Source organism: Lepidochelys kempii, chromosome 7, assembly GCF_965140265.1.
Source record: "Lepidochelys kempii isolate rLepKem1 chromosome 7, rLepKem1.hap2, whole genome shotgun sequence".
Taxonomy (NCBI): domain Eukaryota; kingdom Metazoa; phylum Chordata; order Testudines; family Cheloniidae; genus Lepidochelys; species Lepidochelys kempii.
The window spans coordinates 49504277-49528821 of NC_133262.1; the positions used below are offsets into that span (position 1 = coordinate 49504277).

Sequence of the window (24545 nt, forward strand, 5' to 3'; positions counted from 1 at the left end):
CCTTGGGCCTTGATTCAGTAGGCACTAGAGAGGGTGAGCTAACCCTTGGCTCACCTCTGAATTTAAATTGTCAGAGGCTGGAATGGTGGCAGATGACCGAAATTTCTTGGCTGCCGTAGCTCAGGGTGGAATCCTTGCCCACTGGAGCACTTGTGGACAGGGGAAATGACTGGAGAACTGAGGTTTAACTATCTCCGAGGAGGCTTGCATAGAGTGCTCCAGGGAGAACAATATTAGATGGGCTTCTCTAGCTTTTTGAGTATGCTTATAGGAGGAGACACATATGTTACATTGTCCCTCTCCTAAACAGAACAGACACCTGGATTGTAGATCATTGAAGCTTCAGAGGAAGGACAGGTTTTAATTTCTGCCATTTTGCTAGAGCCCCTGTACAAGGGGGTTTCTAGCCTAAAAATCAGAACCTGACTGAAAAGAATAGTGTGTGTATCTCCAACAGGCAACAAGCCTACCGAAGCACCAACACTAAACAAGCACAGCGGGGAGAGAAGCAGCCAGACACTGCCTCGCTGCCAATGGGTAGTAAGAAGAACATGAGGGATAGCTGGGTCAACTCCACTCTTTATGCCTTTGAGTGTGGGGGATGCACAAACACCACCCATGGACACGGCTGGCCAAAATAATCTGATTTCATGTGCCTGGGACACGTGTACCAAGAGAGAAATCAAAATGGAATCCATGTGGGAAATCATGGAAGAATGCAGGTAGGGCACACAAACTACTTTTACTCTGTCCTGCAGTGACACCATTTGTGGGGGAGAGGAGATGGGGAGGAAGACCCTGTAAATCTGTAACAATGAGTTTAACCTGGAACTACAAACACTAAATTGCCTTACCAATGACCGCATATAGTGCATGGTTACACTGTCATGGTCCTAATCTGGTGTCCAACGTGTGGAGAAATGGAGCTGAAGCATGAAGGCTGGCACCCAATCCAGAACATTTTGGCCTCTCAAAAACACTCCACTCTGCATTATGTCTAATTCTAAAGGAGCTTATCCTTTGTAAAGTGCTTTGAGAGCACTGGGTGAAAAACACTATGTACTACAGATTTTTACCATCTCCTTTTCTCAGGCCAGGCAGTTGAAGGCCACCAGAATGACCCCCCCCCCCTTCCCCAGACTCCAAGATGCCATGCGTTTCTTCACAGAAGAGAGGGTCTCCCCCAGTTTCTCTGAAGATAAAAAAAAGAAATCTCTCCTTTTGCATACAAAGAACATCCTGAAGACAACACCCTTTCCAGAGATCAGATTCCTTGAGTCATGTGTCTAGAGCCCTGCCCTTCATTGAGAGTAAAATTTATTCGATGCCACGCTTGACGTCTGCGTACCTTTGAGAATCTGCTTCTGAAAGTGGCCTGCTCATCTTCTACAAGGCACTGAATGCACTCATCTAATTCGATTACCGATAAGAGAGACTTGGCCATGGAATCTGGTCGCTGTGAATGCAAACATTCAGCATTGACACCTATGAGGTGTCACACTGAAGCACTCAAACCAACATGCTACATTCTGTCTGTTATTTCATTGTAATTGGGCCTCATCTTTGAATCAATCATAGAATATAAGGGTTGGAAGGGACCTCAGGAGGTCATCTAGTCCAACCCCCTGCTCAAAAGCAGGACCCATCCCCAATTAAATCATCCCAGCCAGGGCTTTGTCAAGCCTGACCTTAAAAACTTCTAAGGAAGGAGATTCCACCACCTCCCTAGGCAACGCATTCCAGTGTTTCACCACCCTCCTAGGGAAAAAGTTTTTCCTAATATCCAACCTAAACCTCCCCCACTGCAACTTGAGACCATTACTCCTTCGCCTGTCCTCTTCCACCACTGAGAATAGTCTAGAACCATCCTCTCTGGAACCACCTCTCAGGTAGTTGAAAGCAGCTATCAAATCCCCCCTCATTCTTCTCTTCCGCAGACTAAACAATCCCAGTTCCCTCAGCCTCTCCTCAGAAGTCATGTGTTCCAGACCCCTAATCATTTTTGTTGCCCTTCGCTGGACTCTTTCCAATTTACCCACATCCTTCTTGTAGTGTGGGGCCCAAAACTGGACACAGTACTCCAGATGAGGCCTCACCAATGTCAAATAGAGGGGGACGATCACGTCCCTCGATCTGCTCGCTATGCCCCTACTTATACATCCCAAAATGCCATTGGCCTTCTTGGCAACAAGGGCACACTGCTGACTCATATCCAGCTTCTTGTCCACTGTCACCCCTAGGTCCTTTTTCGCAGAACTGCTGCCTAGCCATTTGGTCCCTAGTCTTTAGCTGTGCATTGGGTTCTTCCGTCCTAAGTGCAGGACCCTGCACTTATCCTTATTGAACCTCATCAGATTTCTTTTGGCCCAATCCTTTGGTCTAAAGCATTACCAAGCCGGGTGAGATCTGAACCAGAAACCATGAGAACATTGTACAATTATAGGGATAAAAGTTTGCACAATTCAGTGATCCCAATCAAGTTCATAGTACTTTCTTTCCACCTTCTGTAGGTGGAATTGAACAAAGTGAACCCAAACTTGATTGATATCTTGAGAACAAAACAGACAGGAACCAGTATATCAAGAAGTGAACCCAAATTCACACATCCATTTTAATGTCCCTATGACTCTTTGGAAAAGGAGCTAAATCCAGCCATAGCTTACATAAGATGACACGTGAGAGCTGCAAAGAGACAGCAGAGAAAATGATCCTGCCTTCCTCCATCCCAACTACTGTGTACAGGTTGAAGTTTCTTCAATCATTAGACTCACCAGCCTTATCTTACTGTTCCACACAATACAAGTGCCAATAGCTCAGGCATTAGAGGAGGGAACATATTAGCACCAAGGAAGCATAAAAACAAAAAATAAACAAACCTATGTTAAAATGCTACCCAAAGGTGAACATTCTTCTGAGCCTTGCCCTCAACATAGTGAGGTCTGGTATACAGGTAGATCCTTGAAGAGAGATAATCCAGAAGGATCTGGTAAGGTCATATCGCTCTAAAACTGGCTGGAAAGACACTACAATGCACTTGGTATTGTGCCCAATGGTGGGCTGGGGAAGATGACAAATACCACCTTTCTCACAATGTGCACACCACTGAGAACTGTTGATGGAAGATGGACTCTTGGCTGGGAAGGTGTATCTATCACCTCCAGACATCAAGCCATCATAACAGGAGAAATGGGTTCCATCTTCAGACATCTGTAGGGAATTTGAGCCAGGGTTCTGAAGTTCCCCTTATAGTGCCTCACCCTGCATCCTTCAATAAATCTCAGTAACATTATTGTCTCACTACTTGTCATGGCTCATGGGGATCTCTTGCTGCTTTGGGGAGGACTTTAAAAGCACCTAAGGCAGTTAGGATCATGAGTTCCATTGTCTTTCAGTGGGACTTTGCCCAAAGGATTTAGGAGCTTCTTTCAAAAATCTCCCCTATTAACTACTCTACACATACACAAAGGAAATTGACTAGTCTACTCCAAACATTAATACCCTACATGCTATCTTGTGTTCCCTCTAAGCTTTGTGGTCAGGCGGCCACCCAGGAGTTATTCAAGGGCCACGCACATCCAGCAGCATGTGTTCAGGTCCTTCTCCCCCCGCTGCTTTGTGGCCACGTTGCTCCTGCCCTCTGCCTTGGAGTCCCTGGCCAGCTGCTCCCGGGACCCTCCTACTGGCTGTGCAGAGTGCGGGGAGAGGGGGATGCTGATGTCCCTTCCCCCACCCCTGTACCTCATCTCCACAGAGCATGGGAGGGGGGACAGGGCTCAGGAGCAGGAAAGCTTCTGAGGTCTGAATGAGCCTTCAGAGCCATGAGTGAATGCCTTAAAGAGAGAGTGCATGGTCTCTCAGAGACTTCCCCAGGAGCCAGCACAAAGTCACACACACACAGTCTCTCACACTCACCTCCCAATACATATTTGTATTATTGTTGTTGTTACTCCTTGGTAATTCCTGCAATGCACATATATTCTCTGTAATTTTATTCTTTCAAAGTGCTGTTATTTTAGTGTTTTGACTGGTCTATGCATTTCATAATTTTTATTTCTCTTTTACACTTAAATTTAATTCTTTGAGTAGTGAATTATAAAATGCCTAACCTGTCTTGGCTGGAATTATTATCCCTATGGTAACTTTTTAAAAATATATATTATATCTAGGTTTTTTGTTTCTACTGGTGGCACACATCTGCAAATACCTCAGTGCACATAAAATTTATTCCGCATATGGATGGAAAAAATTAGAGGGAACATTGATGCTATCCCCCCTCTGCAGCACTTTGGTGCCAAGGTGATAAGCACCTTAGATATACTTAAGACAAAATAAATAATATCTACATTTATGGTTCCTCACACTGAGTCTATCAACTTAGTAGAAGTGCCTTTGAACTTGCCTTAAGATGGATCTCTGCCCTGACACGATGCTATTCCTTCACACAAAGGTCCTGCTTACACCCTGTAGGAGCAAGGGACCAGATGGCTACATAGACTGGGTAGTGTTTATATCTCCAAAGGTACACATAAGGCGCATCCTTCACAGTCTTAACGCAAGACAAAAATCTTAGCTACCAAGTGGCCTGAAGGAACAAGATGCCAAAGGCCGCATCACTTAGGAAGGGGCCTTGTATTATGACAATGGCTGAAACAGGGTTTTTCTTATTTTAACTTAGCCTCTGCAGTAAATCACATCCTACAGATGCTTACAGACCCATAAGAGATGCATGGAGGAGAGTTACCTGTGGTTTGCACTGCATGTAATATTCACTGGCGAAGGATTTCACATTGCTTCACTTTTTAACAATCTAGTCAATGAATATTGCACAGCATAAGGGGAGAGTCGAGTGCTGTTATTCAATGGGGGTGAACTGGAACGTTGCGAGCACTCGTGTGCAACCTCACTTCCACAGGCAGGTGCTACAGATGCACTCTAAAAAAGAGAGCTCTTATCCACTCCACCTGGCACTCAGTAAAGGCTTACATTATGTAACTGAGCGTCAGGCAAACATAATATTCCATGATGTTTGCCAGGAGAAAGACAAATGCTCCTCAAAAAAAGTGAGGGAGGAGACTGAGCAGAGCAGGTAGCTGCACAGCCCATCTGGTCGCAGCAGGTTAGTTTGGAACCAAGTTGGCTACTTTGGTTCCTTTGCTCCGTGAGCTAGTAGGGCAGAACACAGCTCCTCAGCAGGAGGATGCACACCTCACCTGGCAGGCTGGTGGAGCAGCAACATTGATGGGCTCTTGTCCTTAGCTGGGGAAGGGTCAATGAACTGTACAGCCTTTGGAGGAGGGAGATCCCAGAAGACCTCCCATGCAATAAGGGAAGACCTCAAATGAAGATTCAGGGGAAGAGACAGAAAGGCTGAGATTGTGGGAGATGAGAGAAGGAAAAGACCCAGAGAAATGTTAAATACTAGAAGAATGAATCAGTTTCTCAGTTAGTCAAAAGCCGTACAATGTGATGAATTCCCCTTAGCATAAGGAAGATCACTCTGGCGCACAAACATTAAATCGTCCCCCTATGCATAGATAAGCACACACTGCAGCCATGTCAGAATGCGAGAACAGATATATACATAGGCATCTATAGGATACCAGGAAGTACAACTCAACTAGCCAGCAAACAAGACTCGGGCTAATGACAGATCTATAACACTGCTGAACTAATCACTTCCCTTTCTCAGGAAATAAAACTCAAGTGACACAGTGATCTAAGGTGGCAGTTACCATGGTGAAACAAGCAGGGGTGAACAATCGGGTGACCCAGCAGCTCAAGACCCACTGAAAAGAGGCTGTGAGTCAGCTCATGACAAATGCATGTAAGCAACTTTGAATCAAATACAACAAAAGAAATCAACGACGTTGCTGTTTTAGCTGAACATCCTCTCATCCGAACAACATACAGCCCACTAACGGTACCTTTTAACAGCCCACTGGGCTACAAAACATATTGGTTCACCATTCTGCCTGCTCCTCAACTTGGTAGGAAAGTTTATGGGAGGAATCACATCACAGGGATGAGACACCTTCCTCCCACTCTACAAATGAGAACAAGCAGTACAGGAGACTCCAAAGGACACTGCCAGAAATCCTTATGGTTTAAACCAGGACATTTTGAATACAGAACACAACAGAGGGACACTTTCCCTTGCAACATGCAAAGCTGCAAAACACCCCCTGTGCTTAATACAATTAACAAGAAAAACAGGGTATGTTTAACGCAAACCAGAAAAGAACATGCTTCGTTTTTATCCCAGGACGCAGGTGCCAAGAGGAGTGTGTGACCTGAATGGGGCCTTCTCCTGCTCTCCTTGGGTGCGTGTGGGACATTGGAGTTTACACAGCATGCTGAGGACCTGTAACCTGGGCACGCTTACAAACATTACCACCACTACACACAACTGCAGGAGACACAGTAACCTGGAAAGTGTTTCCTTTGCTGAGCAAGTGAAGGGCAGAATGCCTTGCACCCAGGAGAAATATTAATCCTAGAAAAGGTATATAGAGAAGTCTGTTCTCCAATTACATAGAGAACATTTCTTCAGGTTTCTAGACCAATCAGAGGCCCCCACAATTAATACCTCCTGCCAATGCTAGACAAAATTCATTTCCAGCATTCACTTCTATGCTGGATAACAGTTCCCTACATGGATTACAATGTGCTTCTTGTCATGCACACAACGTGCCCCCCAAGACCACCCCACAAGTGCTTACAGATATTTTCAGGCTGAAATTAAGCAGCAAATGCATTGGGGACAATTATAAAAGTCTTCCACACTCAACGTGCTTTGGGCTGAGCATCATAAGTTGTTATTGCAAAATGCCTTCAAGGCCTGTAAATCTTAACCCCTCTGCCTCAAAGGAGGTAAATGGCAGAAAGCAAAATAGCAATCCATTGCTCTTCCAACAGCCACATGGATTTTAACAAACAGCTGTGGTGAAGTAACTGCTGATCATTACTAGGCTCTACTCCGCAGATATATTAGTTTAATGAAAGGATAAAGGAAGAGGGACACACAAGAGCAGAAAAAGTCTAGACGTTGATTCATCATTCTGATCTCACCAATGGGGGGTCTGCTTAGGTAAAGCTAAGGGCCTGCTGCTCCCCTCTGGTGCATGGCAAGAGGGGAAGGAGGCATCAGTGCATTAAGAAGAAGAAATGGGAACAGGTGTCACTGCAGTAGAAACTGGCAGCTCTTTGGTATGTGTCACCTACACGGACACATAGATCTCTGTGCAAAGTGAGAGCAAATCATGGAACAACCGATCTAGCATGTGCCCACAGAACTCCAGCATTATAGTAAGTCTGTCCAGGAAATTAACGCTAACCTCCCCTCCACAACTTCCAGACCCCTGTAAGGGAGCAGGAGCAAACAGCAGGCAAGGGTCAGCCACTGGCAGGAGGGCACACGAAATGACCATGCTGCCAACATTTCTTGGGGCAAGGGGCCTGGGAGAAGTTTAGTGTGGCAGGCAGGATGAGTACAGTCAAAATCAGTCATTTGCCCCAATTTTCCATTGGTTCTCCTGTCCACAAGTTTGACAAGTCACACACCTTGTCCCACACACATCACCATCAGCCCTATCTCACAGAGCGAAGAAAACATCCAAGTAGCGATAGATGCATCTTTTTGCTTCTCCCCTTCTATCCACTATAATGACGGAAGGGAGTGCAAGGAGAAAAACACTCCTAACATGCACTGGAAGGCTTGATTTCACTATTCACTGAACACAGTAGCTCCACTGTAGCTCAGATCCCTGCTTCATTTCCTCCCAGAAAAAGCTGATCATTTGGTGCCCAAGAACAAGTCCAGGGGGTTTTAAATGAAGCCAGCATTTATCCTGAAGATGAGAGAGCCCTGCCATGGAGTCACATTTCCTACAACGGACTGCAGCCCCTCAGATAGATCTAACTTAATACCAAGAAGCAGTGTCCTAGTAATTACTTCTTTCATGAGGCTGATCCTGAAGAAGCCAGAGCACTAATCCCACTGGGAGGAACACACCATTGTGCCTGGCAGGCAGCATTGAGTATGTACATGAAGAAGATCGACCTTACATACACAAGGGACAATTCACCTTCCCTCAGGTTTTAAAGGATGGAAAAGTTTTTTGGAAGAAGCCACATAAATCAGCAGCATTAAAGACCAACATAGATAAGTCCTCTGAATATATCCTGCATCTCACCAAAGAAGGCCAAGATTGCCATGTGAACAGGGAAGAAGTCTCCACCCTCAAAACGCAATGACGCAGACAACTGACAATGAAACCAACAAGAGCAACAGCTACCAACAGCATTAAAACAGAGGCGGCCAAACACAACCCAGGGAGTTCTGCAAAGCAGCTTGCAGCCAGCCTTCTCTAACACAGAGGTGCAGGCCCCTGGAGTTCCAGTTTGCAGCCAGCAATTCTCCATCCTGACCTGAGCAAGCAGGCAGGAGGAGGGCGATTGCAATGTTTCCCATTTCATACATATTGGAGGTGACCTTTGAGCTACTGGCAAGTTGCCAATGCAGCCATGAACTGAGCTGAGTTTGGCTGCCCCTGGATTAAAGTGACCTCTTTGTGTCATTAACCCCTGAAATGTCACCATGCTAATTAGAAATTGGGATGTTTTAATCCATTTAGCTACAGCTGTGAAAACTGTGGGGTGAGCAGTGGTATGAAAGGCATCCTTCCATCACAGAATCAGGACAGCACAGGAGAAGAGGGAAGTTTCTTCACCTCAATGCATTCAGTAGAAAGCCTCCTTGGAAACCCAATACACACACCCATGCTACATTTACTGGACAAATAGCTGGACCTGGTAAATCTGTGATTTGGAATCTGGAAATACCACAATAAACCAAATGCTAGTTTGTATTAAGTGAAGGGAACAAGGAAAAGAGTTGCCAAATTTTATACCGTCAGTGTCAGCGTAAGTTTCCTGCTTCTATGAAAGGCCTCACTCCTAGCACAGGAGATGGCTGTTTGGTAGTGGGGCTGTGGCACTCCTGGGGGAATAGCTCGGGGAAGTTATTAGTTCTTGGTCTAGCTATACTATTTGATTTGACTGGGGTAACCAACAGGTTTAGTTATTAGAATATTGTTAAAAGATTATCCAGGGCATCCAAGCCACTGCATAAGCACTCTTATTAGAGTTTGGACAAAATCAGATACATTCTCAACCTGGTGACATGACATTTTCTCCCTAACAACTCAGTCCTGGGCCCCACCCAGGAAGAGATTAAAATGGTGAAAGCTCCGTCTTGTGGGGAAGGAGAGATGACATTCCCCTGTCCATCCATCATACAAATGAGCTCAATTTGGACTCAGAGCTCAAAGGACAGTTACCAGCCTCACAGCAGGTATCACTGATTAAAAAAAAGTTTAGGATTTTGTCCTAAATTAGAGGCCATTTTCCCTAATTCTGTCAAGCACCACATACTGGTCACCCAGGAGGGTGGGATGGGGGAGCCCTAGCTGACCCAAGTCTCACCGAAGTCAGTGGGAACCTTTCCACTGATTTCAGTTGGGTTTCGATCAGGCTCATGCTGAGGAACACAACTTGCCACAAATTAACCACTAACGACTGTTGCAATGAACAGGACGCTGTCACGACTGGGAGGTTCTGACAGAACTGGCCTAAGAACAGACCTTGCAACGTTCCCATCGAGATGGTCATCTTCTAGACATTCTCCACACACGCTGCCAGCAGGATGATCAGAAGACATCATTACACAAGGGGCCTAGGAGGTGCCTCCACCAGGATGCACGTGGCGGGATGGATAGACTACCCAGGTGACTGCTGGCGCCCTGTCATAGTGGGGATGAGACGTGTGTCTGGGGTCTTGGAACATTTCCTCTGTGCTGCCAGCACTGCAGAGTGCAAGCAAGTATTGGAGGGGGGAAGGGAAGAATAGATATGCCATGCCAAGGGGCAGCCTGCGCATTTCCCCAATTGGACCCTCTCAGGTGTGTGTAGGGTAACTTCCCCGGATTCCTACATGAAACCTATGTGGGGTAGGAACACTCCCTAGGTGCCTACAGGTGCCCCATCACAAAGTGAGGGATGGGAACCTTACCGGGCCTTACCTCTCCTATTTGAACAAAAACAGACACCTGCTCCAGCATCTGTGGATGTTCCAACAGGAAAGTGGTCAAGCTTGACAAAGCCCTGGCTGGGATGATTTAGCTGGGGATTGGTCCTGCTTTGAGCAGGGGCTTGGACTAGATGACCTCCTGAGGTCCCTTCCAACCCTGATATTCTATGATTCTACCCAGATCGAGAGGAGCTTCCCAGGTGCCCAGGGCTGTCCCATCAGTGGACCCTGGCCACTGCAGGTAAGACGAGCTGAGAAGAGGAGAGCTGGGTGCATACAGTGGTGGTTTAGTTACTGTGCTGTTCACACCAAGTTATGTACAGGTTTTCCCATGATAGTGCGTTTTACATGGAAACCATCATGGTGGCAGTCAAAGCATGGGTGGCAACACAGAAGGGAAGTCAGATTTTAGCCTCACCCACTGTGAGAGATTCCATTAAAATGGTACAAATTCCAGAGCTCCCCTGCAAGCATCTTTTTTGCCAGGTGACCTCATCAGGGACACCAGCAATACTGGCATCACATCAGCCTGTGCACATTCCCATTGGCGTTAAAAATCAGAAGCCATAGGAGCATTTCTACAAACATTTAGCACGAAGTTTTTAGAACAGGAACATGCTCAGACTTTGCACTGCTATTGTAACTGTAGATATACACACACACGTGCCACATCTAACAGGTGGGCTGTATGCACATTCATACAATTCTAAAACTGTGACTCAGTTTTTAAGTTGTGTGGTTCTCCTCTGGCAGGGGAAGCCAGTCTTTAGGCAAGGAAACCAATGGTATTCCAAAGTATGAATGGGTTAGATCACTACAGCAATTTTTGCTCACATGCAAAACTGAAAAGGAGGTGGGAAGCCATTCTCCCCCGACCAGGGGCTAAGTGAGAGGGATCTAGTAGAGGGCAGCACTGAACTGCGATCAGGTAGTTGTCTCCCAGGTGATCAGTCAGTTCCCTGAAATTTCCAAGGAATGGATGATAACAGTAGATTTCAGTTCTTCTTGTCTTCTGTGATTTACAGCTTTTGAGGGTCAGATACTTGCATGGTGCCCAACAGCAACAGACTCAAACAATCAGATCTAAATTACTGCTATAGTTGGGAGCTTATTCCGTGAGAGAAAGGCTAAGAATTTTTTTAAATTTAGAGTTCAGAAACATCTAGGGTGACTAGACGTCCTGATATAATCAGGACCACCCCAATATTATGGGCTGTGTCTTATATGGGCAACTATACCCCACCCCTCTGATCTCTGAAAAATGTCCTGATTTTTCACACTTGCTATCTGGTTACCCTAGAAACGTTCAGATTTACCAGGTACAACTGTGCATAGGCCACCCTTGCAAATGCAACTCCAACTTGCCAAAGGACAACATGAATACAAAGAGAGACACATATATGAGGAATCCCCCCCACCCAGATGAGCCACATGGAAAAGTGGCAGGCAAGTAGCATTTGAACTCATCAGCGCTGTATACCCGAGGCCTCGCCCATAGCGACGCGTGTTTGTGTCTAACTCAAACCCTGTGTACAGGGGACAGATAATTACTGTGCACAGACAGGGCAGTGAGGAGTTTCACACTAGCAGAGCTCTTTCCAACTGTGAGTATAAACCCACAAAGGCAACAACCTGTACTGGGAATCTTTTTCATCTCCAAGCCTTTAAATCTAGCCAATCTGCAGGTGTGCTCAAGTTGAAACGGCAGAACATTCAGAGCCTCTTGGCTCTTTCACAGAGGCATTGCAAAGCCTTTTGTAAGTTTCTGGGAACACTAACATTTGAGCGGCAGTGTCGTGTAAAAACAAGAGCCGATCTTCTTTTGAACCATTTCAAAAATCACTGACTCTCCACCCGCCCCCAGCAAAACAATATTCTTCTAGCAGCATTCGACCGAAGTGTAAAGCAACCTGATTGGCTTCCATGCATCCGATGGCCTCTTCCAAGAGTGAAAACTCCACGCAGACATAGCCATAGTCGTAACCTGGGGACAGCATTTAAATACAGACGGGAGTCGTGTTAGTGCCTTGTAATACAGAAGAGCCACATTTAAACACCCAATTTCCCCTTCCCTCAATCACAAACCCTCCTACCACCACCCCAACCTCTCTGCAAAATAAAACACAGAAAATCAGTGGCTGACACTCGGGTGCTGTTTAGGTCCGTGGAGTTGAGCTCAAGTTTTGGTTAGACACAAAGATGCTCTAAGAAACTCTCATTTCCCCTTCTGAAACAAGACAAGTGTGAGACCCCCTCCTTAAAACAGGTAATAGTGTGAACAATGCGCATTTTTAAAGAAGACAGACAAGACACTGAGTCAGGTTTATAATAACTAGGAGGCGCAGGCTGCTCTGAAACAAACATTGATTAATCCACAACAATAACTTTAGTGCAAACCTGGCCAGCATGTATTCTGTTTTTCTGAGTGACTAGTATTGTAATCCTCAGGATGCCTCCAGGAAAGAGCTAAAGTGCATCCTTGGCCTACATTAACTTTTGCTCTTTAACAACTGCTTTTTGAGTCTCAAAGTCCTTTGCACTATGAGCAAAGGCACAGAAGCAGGGCTGAAAATTCCAACCTTTTCTCACTGTGGCTTTTAAGCTAAGCCAGTGCATTTCCTAGGCATGTTTTGTACATTTCACAAAGGGAGGTGGGGGTGATTCAAAGTAAAAACACATCTTCATAGCACAAGAAATATAAAATGCCATTACTCCTTTTCTCTTTTCTGAAAAAGCCCTTGGTCAGGCGTGAGGGATTTTATTTTGTAGTCCAACTGTCTGTGCAGTAATGCAGATGTTTCATAAAAAGGGTAGGGTTAATGTTACTTGGTACAGAATTAAGGCAATTTCTATAACATTTCACCCATCCCTCTCCCCAAACATTTCTTTCTGATGGATACCCTTGACCTGGAAGAAGTGCTTTGATCCCCTCTTCCTCCCATACTTTGTGGTTGACTGATCAGTAGGTTTGTGGAGAAAGCCCGTCTTTAGGCACTGTCTTGGTTGAGTGCTCCAGTTCCCACCCTCCCAAGAGCATCCTGCAGTGACTTTACCTCCAAACCAGCTACGATTCAAAAGGTCTCATTAAAACCATGAGTGATTAAGAGGAGAACATGCTGAACTAAAACAAAGGAAATGAACTGCATGACGCATATAGTCTGAAATTCTGCAAAAGCCAATGCACTTCCGCACCGTTCATTTCAGTACAGGCATGGTATTCCTTACCCTCACATCTCAAGTGCTTACCCACTCCTCGGCTTTCCCAGTCCTTTCCTGGCCTGTGATAGGGCAGTGTGCCAGAAACCCAGTATCTGGCATGGAGGGTCTCAGGTCATCCTCTCCCTTTGTCACCCTGGGCTCCCTCAGTTATACCTTTCAGATGACTTGGATACAGTACATTCCCTGCAAAGGTATTTATGTCCGTGTCCTTTTTCCTGGGAGATGCCAGTCTCTTAGGAAATGTCCAGAGTGCATTAGCCAAATCCATTCAGACTTATATTTGCTGCACTGGACATTTTTGGTTCCTGTATTTCTTGTATCACATTTGCAACATCAAAAGTTCTTTTGAAGTCGAAGCCACACAGTACAGTTGTCTCCTGACTCAACTTCACATCTTACTACCCAAATTTCACACTCACACACTCTGCACCTTGTTCTAGCCCAGCAACGCCGGGTTTGCATGTTTATTGTCCCAAGTATCAACCTGAATCCAGCTCCCTTTCTGCCTTGCATGTGAGCTTCAAAGAATAGGGCCTTGTATAGTCATATAATTCTCTTCCAAATCTCAGTTCTATTCTGTCAGTAATTAATATTTACTAGAGATTACAATCATCCATCATACTGTGCAAATGCAATTCAGATAAAAATTGCAGTTTGGGATTTAACTCAGTGAATGAAATCTAGGCTGGCACAGCACAAAAGCAGAATGGAACCAGTATCGTACACAATATATAGCAAGCACCTGGAATTGCAGACATAAGATCAGGCACTAGAAGAGACACCCAAGGTGAGAGGAGGAACAGAAAACAAATTAAGCCAGATGTTCCTGGAGTATCAATTCTGTTCTGCAATGCCTCAGTTGCATCAGGGCACCTTGCAGGGGAAAAAGTTCTTTGCTCCTAAGAAGAGGCAGGGCTCTGAAAAGGAGAGTCACTAAGAAGAAGCATTGCTGCCCCTCACTGGGAAACTACTTTGCATTCAGAGCAGACTCTGGTTTAATTGTTCACTGCATAGCGTTGTGGCTTACGTGATACATTTTTTATCGTGTTCAAATCCAGAACCCCACAATCACACACACACACACACCTCTTTCAAAAAGGGCTGCAAGAATGGCATTTGCAAGCACTTAACCAAGTCCTGATTCAGCCTGTTGGAAAGCATTTCAGAGAGTTGCTGTAATCAGAGAGCCAAGACCAGGATGCCGGATGTCTAATCTGTATATGTATATAAAGTAGACTGTGTCTACTGACAGGAAGCAAGATTGCACTACGTTTACCTCATGTTTTTGCCTCCCTATTGGCCCAATCCTGATTCAAATTCCTGTAAAGCTAACAGGCGCTGCAGGTGCTCAGCACCTCTCTGGCTTTGGCTCCACACAACAGATCTGACTGAGTCTAGGGGAAGGATGTCAAAAACAGAAGCCCATGCCAGTGATAACAATGTAAAGAACTCCCAACATTTGGAAGAATGTATGCTGCAGAGATAAGAGCCATTTCAAATACACTAAATGGAGAAACTTAAAGAGGTAGATTGTGATCTCGAGAAAAGGAAAGTGGAAAACATACAAGTGTCCAGTAAAGCGGGACACAGGGGAGGGAAAACTCGGCAACTCTGGAAGAATTTTGATTCACCTGCTGTTAGCTCTCCCTCCCTCTTGCATCCTTGCGGTAAGAAAAAAAAAACAATGGGGAACTGAAAACAGCGTGGTGCAGCCCTAGGATGTCCAAGCTGTGCCCAGAGAAAGCTCCAGACCAGATGTTCAGTTGACGAAAGGCCATGAGAACTGAAATCATGTCAGAAGCATTTGGGGTGATCCTCTACAAGTCACCCATGTGCAGAAGGTACTAAATTAGTCACAAAAAAGAACAGAGCAAGTAAAGTCAGGAGTGCGACGTTTCAGACTGCTAACAAAGATCAGCAAGGGGAAGGGCTGAGTTTTCTGTCTCTGCCCTGCCCCCAATATGATAGGCATGCTTAGTGTTATGAACTATGCCGAACAGCATTAGCATCTGACTAAGGAGATTGCCCCTGGCCAAAAGCACAATAAAATCAAATGCAGGAGCATCCTTTCTGACAAAGCCAGAAGAAAGTGTGCAGTATGTTCCAGTCAATCTGCATAAATAGCTATAAGCTAGAAACACAGGCTGACAGGGATGCAACAAAGCTATGGGATTCCTTCCACGTCCCCGAGAAAGGCACCAATCAATTAGATCTGGTAATTGCCTGACTCTATACATTAACTGTTGTACCCAGAGCATCAAACTCAAAATGAAAACCCAAGACTCGGGGAGTGGAGACATTTTTTGAAGTGCTAAAATCAAAGATGGCCAATAAAAGTAGAGCAGCAGCACAGTCACAGCAGACCCATGCCATGGCCTGTTTGAACGTGAAAAAAATATGTTCACATGCAATAGTTTGTGTTAAGATCACATGATAAAATCCAAAGTTGTCTTGACTTGATCTTTCACCCACAGATTAGAACTAGGGGGAGGAGGAAGCATTGTAAAGACCATCTTAGGTCTAATCAGAAGGGAAGAGGGCAGTTCTAGGCTCTAGGCTCATTTAAATGGTTCATTTAAATATGAAGCAGGTTTTTTGGAATGCCTGGCTTTTCTCCCTGCTGAAGAATTCTTCCCAGCACAGGGGCCTGGGGCAGGAGCTGAGCACCCCCACTCGGGAACTCTCAAAGTTGGTGCCTCTGGAGGCAAGGGATTTAGCTCAATTTCCCCAGCACCATTCTCTCATGGGAGAATTAGGGCCCAGGCAGGAGTGATCTCTTACTAGGAAGGACAGGCGTGTAGCCTGCACGAAGCCACATTCCTTAAGTTTCCAGGCACTCACGCTTGCCACGAATCTAGAACCCTATGGAATGAAAGAGCCCCAATGAGAGTGGCGGTGAGAGCAAGCCAGTGAAGGAATCCATGCAGCAGGAGTTTGGGATTAGGGAGTCATGACTAAGGAATAGTCTCCTCCAATACCAAAGGAAATCCCAATTGCCTAGAAATCTTAATTCAAACTTTTAAATACACTTCAGAAAAACTTGTCCACTAAAGTGAGGATAAAAGGTTAGGCAAAAGTTTGACACTAATTTCCAAGTGACAAAAGCTTCTTCTGAATTTGTAATAGTCATTTGGCAAGAAAATGCTTGCACAGGCATTAAAGCATGCCATTTAATTTTTTAAATCAGCAAATTTTACTAAGTATGCAGATATATACCAGGAAGTACTATTAACTTTAGCCATTGAAATAACTCATTAACATTGTAAAAGTACTACTTAACCTTCATACAGACCACTGAATCCATTCCACCTTCTAGACTTACAGACAGGAGATGTTTGGCTCTCAAACATAAGATGAAACCATTCCTCAACATCTGCAATGCTAGAAATAAATATCTAATACAGTGCACAAGATTGAGCTCTAATCCTTTAATCTTCCATTGGTTTATTGGATATTATGGATGAGTTCTGGGTTTAGCGATATTTTAGTACCTTTCTTTGTATTCTCATTTTTATATCTTTGGGTCCACAGAATTCAGTAAAGCTTATTAAACAAATTTCTTAAAGTCATATCTGTTTAAGAGTGACACATGAAAACTTTCAGTGTCTATTTGGCATATCACTAACTATAGTGTTAAAGACACAATCCTCTAATTTGGTCAAAATTTAGATTTATGATCTTTATGAAATTTAAGATTAATCATTTTTTTTAATTTCAACCAAACTGTTTCAAACCTCAAATATTTGGAGAATTTGAAAGTGAAATGGACTACGATGAGAGTGAAATTGAATTCGCTGATTCTCAGTGTCAAAACTAAAATAGACAAAGTAAGCCAGAGTATGTAGTGAAGAGTAACTTGGAATTTTAAAATGTTTTAGGCTTTAATAACCCAAGATGTTATCTGTAATGTAGGTAAGGAAATTTATCTCAAGTACATCTTAAATTGAGTCTCCCCTTTAACCAACTCAGATTATTTCCTTACATGAGATCGATGACATTTGCAAAGAAAAAATCATGCTATTTTGAACTTTAAATAGCATCGTAGAAAGACAGGAGTGAAAAGAGATTTTTTAGAATAAACCCCCTGTTCGTCCCAATGATTAGAAAACTGCCTTGATTAACATTGGCACAAATACTTAAAAACAGTGTAAGTTAGTTGTGAAGTAGTAACTAGAGAAGTAACAAGAGGCTTTTTTGATGGCCCCAAATTTTGGATCAATTTTACTAAAACCTGCTTCATTTTAGTCAAGTATGACGAGCTACCAAAATGTGACACTGCCTCCTCCCTCAGCAGCCTTATTTCCAAAGTTGAACTAGAGACCTTCCAAAGTGAGACTGCCAATAGCCTCAGGGCATGTCCAGACTAGAAAAAATGGCCAGGTTTTAATGTGTTAGCCCACAGCAGATGCATTTTAACTAGCAAATTAAACCCCATTTTACACCTAGTGTAGACTGGAAAAGTAGCGGTTTTAAAAGAGTTAACACTGACCACAACGTTATCAACTCTAGGCACTAAGTCGTATTTAACATCATGTAAATTTTTCAAAAGCATCTAAATCCCATTGTCCATTTATGCCAGAAGGAAGACACTGGATGTGGTTTAACTTTATTCTTAAATGTCTGGGAGTAGCTGGCAGATAAAAGTGTACAGTGCAGGTAATCCCATAATCCTTTCAATATATACCCTGGGGTCTTCCGTTGGCCCTCCACCTTACCCATCCTGGGACCTCACCATCCCCCCCATCGAATGTGGGTTAAAGGGGCTATAAAGAAGGGAGAGTTGGTTCCCTGCCATACCAGTCATAGGAGACCTGAACTCCCGTTTCTGCTCCTTTAAAGAATATCTCCTTTAAATGTTTTACCAATCCATGTATCTGGTCATTGTATCCCTAGAGAGTACCTACACTGGACATCCGCCACGTTTAAAATACAGGTTGCAACTTCATAGCCTATTTCCTTTTCATGTTTGCCCCAACAAAGCCCCCGCAAACCTGCTGTCAGGAAGGCAAAAAACCCTCCACTGCACCTTGGCCAATCTGGAGTTGAGGGAAAAATTCCTTCCCAGCCCCCCCGAGGAAGAAGCAACTAAGGCAATGCCCACAGCAGATGCTGACAATACCCAGTATCTCGCCACTAGTATAGCTCCTTCACTTAGTCCAGGTAAAAGAGGACTTTTCCAGCACTGGCATGCACCTATACAATCTCCCTTCTGCTGGTCCCTGGTGGATGAGGGGGATAGGTCTGAGTCCCCACACTAACCTGGTCTGCAGCAGAAAGTCACTTCCTGGCTCTCTAGCCTGTGAAGGGAGCACATATTTTCCAGTAAGCCAGACCAAGGCCATCACCACTTAGTTTGTGGTAAGGTTATTGTCCAACTATGCCAGAAGGAGGACAGGAGACACTGGATGTGGTTTAATTAGGCCTCAATTTTATTCATAAACATCTGGGAGTAGCTGGTAGAAAAAAGTATACAGTGCAGATAAGTCCATAATCATTTCAATATATACTTAAGGGGCTTCCATCAGCCCTCCTCCTTATCCACCCTCGTCCCCAGCCAACCCGCTGCTGGGACTTCACCATCCCCCCCCCCCTCGAATGAAGGGTAGGGGGGGCTACACAGGAAGGGGGTTCGCTCCCTGCCGTACCAGTCATAGGAGCCCCACACTCCCATTTCTGCTCCTTTAAAGAATACCTCCTTTAAATCCTTTACCAATCCATTTTATCTGATCACTGTATCCCTTTCCACCAGAGTACCTGCACTGGACATCTGCCACAAGGAGACACCAGCAATTAGCTTGACTGTCTCCCCCGAACACCTAGCTGGGTTCCCAGACATCTCCTAATGCCCTCTTTAATATCAGCCAAAAATATGTCAGCTCCCAAATCTGACAGGTAGACCCCATCCTCCCTGAATAATTCTGGTGCCCTGTATGCTATGGCTGGATGCGAAATTACCAACCCCCCTATGCCAGCCATGAATTTGGCCACCTCCCTATTCACATACCTCCTGGCCTTGTCAACCCGGGGGGGCTTCAAAGCTCCATCCCACACCCTGCGTTGCAGCATGTCCGACCACACCATTTTTACTCCTGGGAAAAGTTCAAGGATCTGCCCCAAGTCCCTCTTAGCTCTGATCATTAGGTCTACCCCTTTACACATTCCCAAATCATTTTCCCCAAGGTGAACCACAATTATATCTGGAGCCTGCCCATGGGCCCCCAAAGTGTGCAGAAGGGGCATCAGTTCGTCCCATAACATGCCCCTCCTCCCATGCCAGCTCAGGACTGCTTCACCACTGAGGCCCAGCTGCGGACCTCCAGCCAAACTGGAAGTCCGCCTATGCGCCCAATCAACAATACTGTGCCCGCAGATCCAGACCACCGTCTGCCTGGCCCGTCCACCAGCATCTGGAATGAGAACACAATGGAAAATTAACACTGATTCCCACATGGGGTCTCATGTACGTTCTGTACACTTCAGAACGAAAATGCCCAATTGCTTGAATTGCCCTATCCCCAGACCCAGCCGGACAACGGCCGCTGCTACCCCGATCCTGAATGAGCGAGAACTAAAATCATGTGCTGGGAGCCTCAACCCCACATGTCCAGGTAAAAGAGGGCTTTTCCTGCACCAGCATGGACCTAATACAGTCCCCCGCTCTCTTCATGCTGACCTGGCCTGCAGCAGAAAGTCACTCTAGCCCTTAGAGGGGCACACATCTTTTCCAACAAGCCAACCAACAGCCCTCACTGCTTAATCTGCAATGAGGTCACTTTCAACACTAACTTAGGCACTTACAAGCCAACACCCCATTGACTGTCAATGGGACTTAAGTTTTCTTTTCAAAACTGACTTTGATATCTTGGAGCCTAGGTGCTTTTACAAATTTCTACCAGTCACAACTTAAAACACAGACTTTTTTGTAATAATCTAAACATCCTCTAAAACAATGCTTTGGAAATGACAAAAACAAACTTAAAAACCACTCCATAAATCTGGATTTCTAACATAGGACACACACTGTCAGCATAAGTCACGCAACGCAGAAACTCAGATTCTCAGCCAGTCTGTTAATTTTGGATGCACCTTCTAAAGACTCTCCTTGCCTCAGACACTGCCAGTATATAAGACGCAGCACGCAACCAGATGGTTAAAGCTTAGGTCGCAACTTTATTAGCTAAGAAACAGCAACATAGAAGAGGTAAGAAACAGTGCTCCCAGCCCAAACCAGCCAGTAGCTAATGGTCCAGCCTGGCTCTCAAATGCTGATCATCCAGGCATCCCATACACTCAAGGGGAGGCGAAGGATTCAGTCCAGTATCTAGTTTGGGAGTGGCTGGGTCATTACACATATTGAATCTATTTCCCCATGTTAAGTATCCTCACACCTTCTTGTTGTCAACTGTCCGAATGGGCCATCTTGATTATCACTACAAAAGTTTTTTTCTCTCCTGCTGATAATAGCTCATCTTAATTAATTACAGGTTTCAGAGTAGCAGCCGTGTTAGTTTGTATTCGCAAAAAGGAGTACTAGTGGCACCTTAGACACTAACCAATTTATTTGAGCTTAAGCTTTCGTGAGCTACAGCATCCAATGAAGTGAGCTATAGCTCATGAAAGCTTATGCTCAAATAAATTGGTTAGTCTCTTTAAGGTGTCACTAGTACTCCTTTTCTTTTTGCTTAATTAGCCGCTTACAGTTTGTATGGCAACTTCCACCTTCTCTGTATGTATGTGTATATCCTCTTACTATATGTTCCATTCTATGCATCCGATGAAGTGGGCTGTAGCCCACGAAAGCTTATGCTCCCCTATAAATTTGTTAGTCTCTAAGGTGCCACAAGTACTCCTGTTCTTTCTATATAAGAAAAAGTCCCAAAAAATGAGATTGTCCCTTTAAAAACGGGACATCTGGTCACCCTACACTTATACATCCCCGGATCATATCAACCCTTTCTGCCAGAGCATCGCACTGGGAGTTCATGTTCAGTTACATGTCTGCTATGACCCCTAAACCCTTTCCAGAGTCCCTGCTTTCCAGGCTACAGTCCCTGTTGTGTAGAGATGGGCTGCATTCCTCAGTCCAGATGTCTGAGCTTGGATTTGGCTGTAGTAAAGACAACATAGCACACAAATGTAGGGTTAAAGCACACACCGCAACTTTATTATTAAACATCAGCGTCAGAGGGGTTAAGAAACACCACCCCTTACCAAATCTCCAGCACTAACAGTCCAGCGCAGCTCCCAATTATTGCTTTCCACAACAGCTCCCATCCCTGTACCCAGGTTTGGCACCTGGAAACCGGCCCCTGATATCAGCCGCCTGCTGCAGGGCATGTCAGCAATAAGCATGGATTTTCCTCACTTTCCCCCCTGCCCACAGAGTGGAAAGAAAATGCCCAATCCACCCTTTTAGGTCTGCCAAAAATATGTCTAAGCTCTCGGCAGACAGCTCCACACCATCTTTCCTGTATCTTTTACGGCCCACATAGCAAATCTCCCGATGGGTGATTGAGCCCCCCATTTCCTGAAGGAACTTTGCTACCTCCCTATTCACACCCTTCCTGGCCCACTCAATCCCAGTGATTTTGGTGGCTCCTGGCCAAATCTGCTTCTGGAGCATCTCGGATCACACCAGCTTAACCTACTTCAACAATGAGAAGCACGTCCCTTTTTATCTTGAGTACTAAGATAACAACAGTGGCTGTCACTAGGCCATTTTCACCGAGATGCACAATAAGAACCTGCAGTGGGCAAGAGTGAGCTGCTAAAGAATGCAGGAGTGGCATTAGCTGGTCCTACAGTATGCCTTCCCTGCATGCCAGAACACATGAATGGCTTCGCGTCCGAAGCCCAACTAGGAACCATTTCGACTGCTGGTGGCCCGCTTGTGGGCCCAACGAATAACACTGCGGCCAATTATCCAAACATCAGGCCGAGATGCTCCATCATTCCCTGCAAGGATAACAAAAATACCACCATATTTAACAGGACAACAGTTCTATCCTTCCCTTCCTGAAGGCAGCATCCCCCAGCCTGAGGGCGGAGGTTGCAGTCTGACTGCCAATGGCCTATAGACTGAATTGCAGGTGCATTGCAACCTAACGCGGCCTCAGAAGCAGCTGCCCCTCTTCCAAAAGAGAGGGAATCACAGACACCTAGTTTTCAGCCCAGAAATATAATTCCCATTTTAGCACCAGAGGGAAATGGAATCTGGTCAAGTACTTCACGTCTCCATGAATAAACTAATGGCTCCCACAGGATAGCTGGAAAGCCTGGAATACACACAAGGAAAGCAAATCCTTTCGTCATCACATTCCCTTAAAGTCTGGGATCCTCTGCCAGCCCCATCAATTTGGAGTCAGCACCGCAGATCCCAGGCCCCAATGGAGGTCATTCCAGACCAGACACATAACTGAACTATCATTAGCAGACATTGCTAGGATCTCACTTGCCCAAAGGCACCCAAAAAAAGGCAGCCACGAATGACACGTTGAAGAAAACAGCTTTGCAACGGCTAGCACATGTGCTTGGTAAGGCCTGAACCAGATCAAAAGAATCTGAATCATGTGACACCTGGGATCTTCAATCGCAACCAACCTTTAAGATGCCTCTGAACCACAAATCCCCAGGCAATAATCAGGGAATCCTGCAAGCACCACAAGGTCACCCATTGTGATGAGACTGTGCAAGAGCAAGGGGGATGTTAGGAACAGATTCCGTAGGCAGTCACCTAATTTTAGGGGCAGCTCCTGCCTGATTTTCCCATCAGTCAGACAGGGGAAGTGGAATGTCTGCCCCTTTAAGGACATCGTGAATATTACCAGGAGCTGCCACACTAAGGTGACTGGACCAGCCCAGCTGCCCCTTCCACAATAGCCAGGCAGGGAAGTGGAGGTATCTGATCCTTTCATTGTATCCTTGCACACTGCTGGGGTGGCAGAGCAGCTGCTGCCCTGGGCAACCATGACAGTGCTGCTCCAGCTCAGCCCGACTGCCATTTCCCCACCAGCTGGGACATCGCTGGAGGGTCAGGAGGATGGTAGTTTGCATCCTAAGAGCCAAGCTCTCTCCTCCAATCTGTGGAAGAGGCAAGCCTACAATGGACCAACAGCTTTGTGATCTGTACTTGCTGAAGCTCCAGTATGGGTAACACTCAAACACAGAACCTGGCAACTCCTAAAATTCAAACTTTGTTAAATCCACTTTGTACATCCCAAATACCTTTGGAGCTATAGATTTTTCTACCAATCCAAGAGCAGCTTACTCAAGGACTGTGATACCTGGACCCGGTCTCAGTTGCCTGAGGCATGTCGTCACCAAGTCCATGCAGATGAAGATGAAATTCCCCAGTCACACTCATCCTGAATAGGATTGGAGATCACCTGTTGCTTTTGTCCCCTAGATCTGAGGGGAAAAGGGTGACGAAACTTCCCTGCTGTTATTCCAGACGTCAAGGCCACAATCCACAAGGAAGGCCCCACTAAGGCATCTCAGAACCAGAGATCTGAATCAGAGGATGTCCAGAAAGTCAAGCGGCACCTCCTTCACCAGAGCGACAGGCCCAGCCACACTCCCACTCTATGTTGCATTCTCCCCCCTCTTGGGTATCTTCAACAAGGCACCAAATGAAACGGCAGCTAATGGCACCTCTGCATGGCCCATGAACTGGCCAATCCCAGCTGTGGGGGATAAACGGGCAGGGGGGAAAGGCCACCACACTGATTTAGCAAAACAAATCCACAACAAACAAACAGATCACCACATTTTAGAGCCAACTCTCTCACTAGATTAAAGAGGACAAGAGCACTCAACATTGCTTCCAGCTCATTTTACTCCTCACCACATGCAACTGTATTTAATGAGCTGGATAAGCAGAATTCAATAACCACATCAGCAAACTGGTTGTTCATGTTATCTGTAATCTACCAAGAACATATAAGTGCTTAGGTCTATCAAACGGTTAAATGACGAAAGCTAAACAAATTACAACAAATATACCTGTTACCTTAATGTCCTCCAAGTGCCTAGGCTCTGCATCACACTTCAGTCTCACTCAGACCTCAGCAATACTAATTACAAAAGGGGGAACTGAGAACGAAGTAGCACCCCTCATTCTAAATTTATTTTAAATTTACACATTAGACCCCAGAGGTTAATGCAGCTCTTCATAGTCATATGCTTATAGTCCAAAAATAATCATAAACGATTACAGCTGTATGGTTAAGATTTTCAAGGG

The 24545-nt window shown here is 45.3% G+C and overlaps 2 protein-coding genes across 4 annotated transcripts in view; one reads left to right on the top strand and one right to left on the bottom strand.

Annotated features, from left to right (window-relative positions):
- The window catches only part of MON1A (MON1 homolog A, secretory trafficking associated), a 413585-nt gene that overhangs the window by 307869 nt on the left and 81171 nt on the right, over positions 1 to 24545 (top strand). The window lies entirely within an intron of this gene.
- The window catches only part of RBM6 (RNA binding motif protein 6), a 144181-nt gene that overhangs the window by 81606 nt on the left and 38030 nt on the right, over positions 1 to 24545 (bottom strand). For all 3 annotated transcript variants that reach the window (XM_073352606.1, XM_073352605.1, XM_073352607.1), the window contains one exon: positions 11998 to 12071. In XM_073352606.1, coding sequence (XP_073208707.1) covers positions 11998 to 12071 — 74 coding nt within the window. The remainder of the gene's footprint in view (positions 1 to 11997; positions 12072 to 24545) is intronic.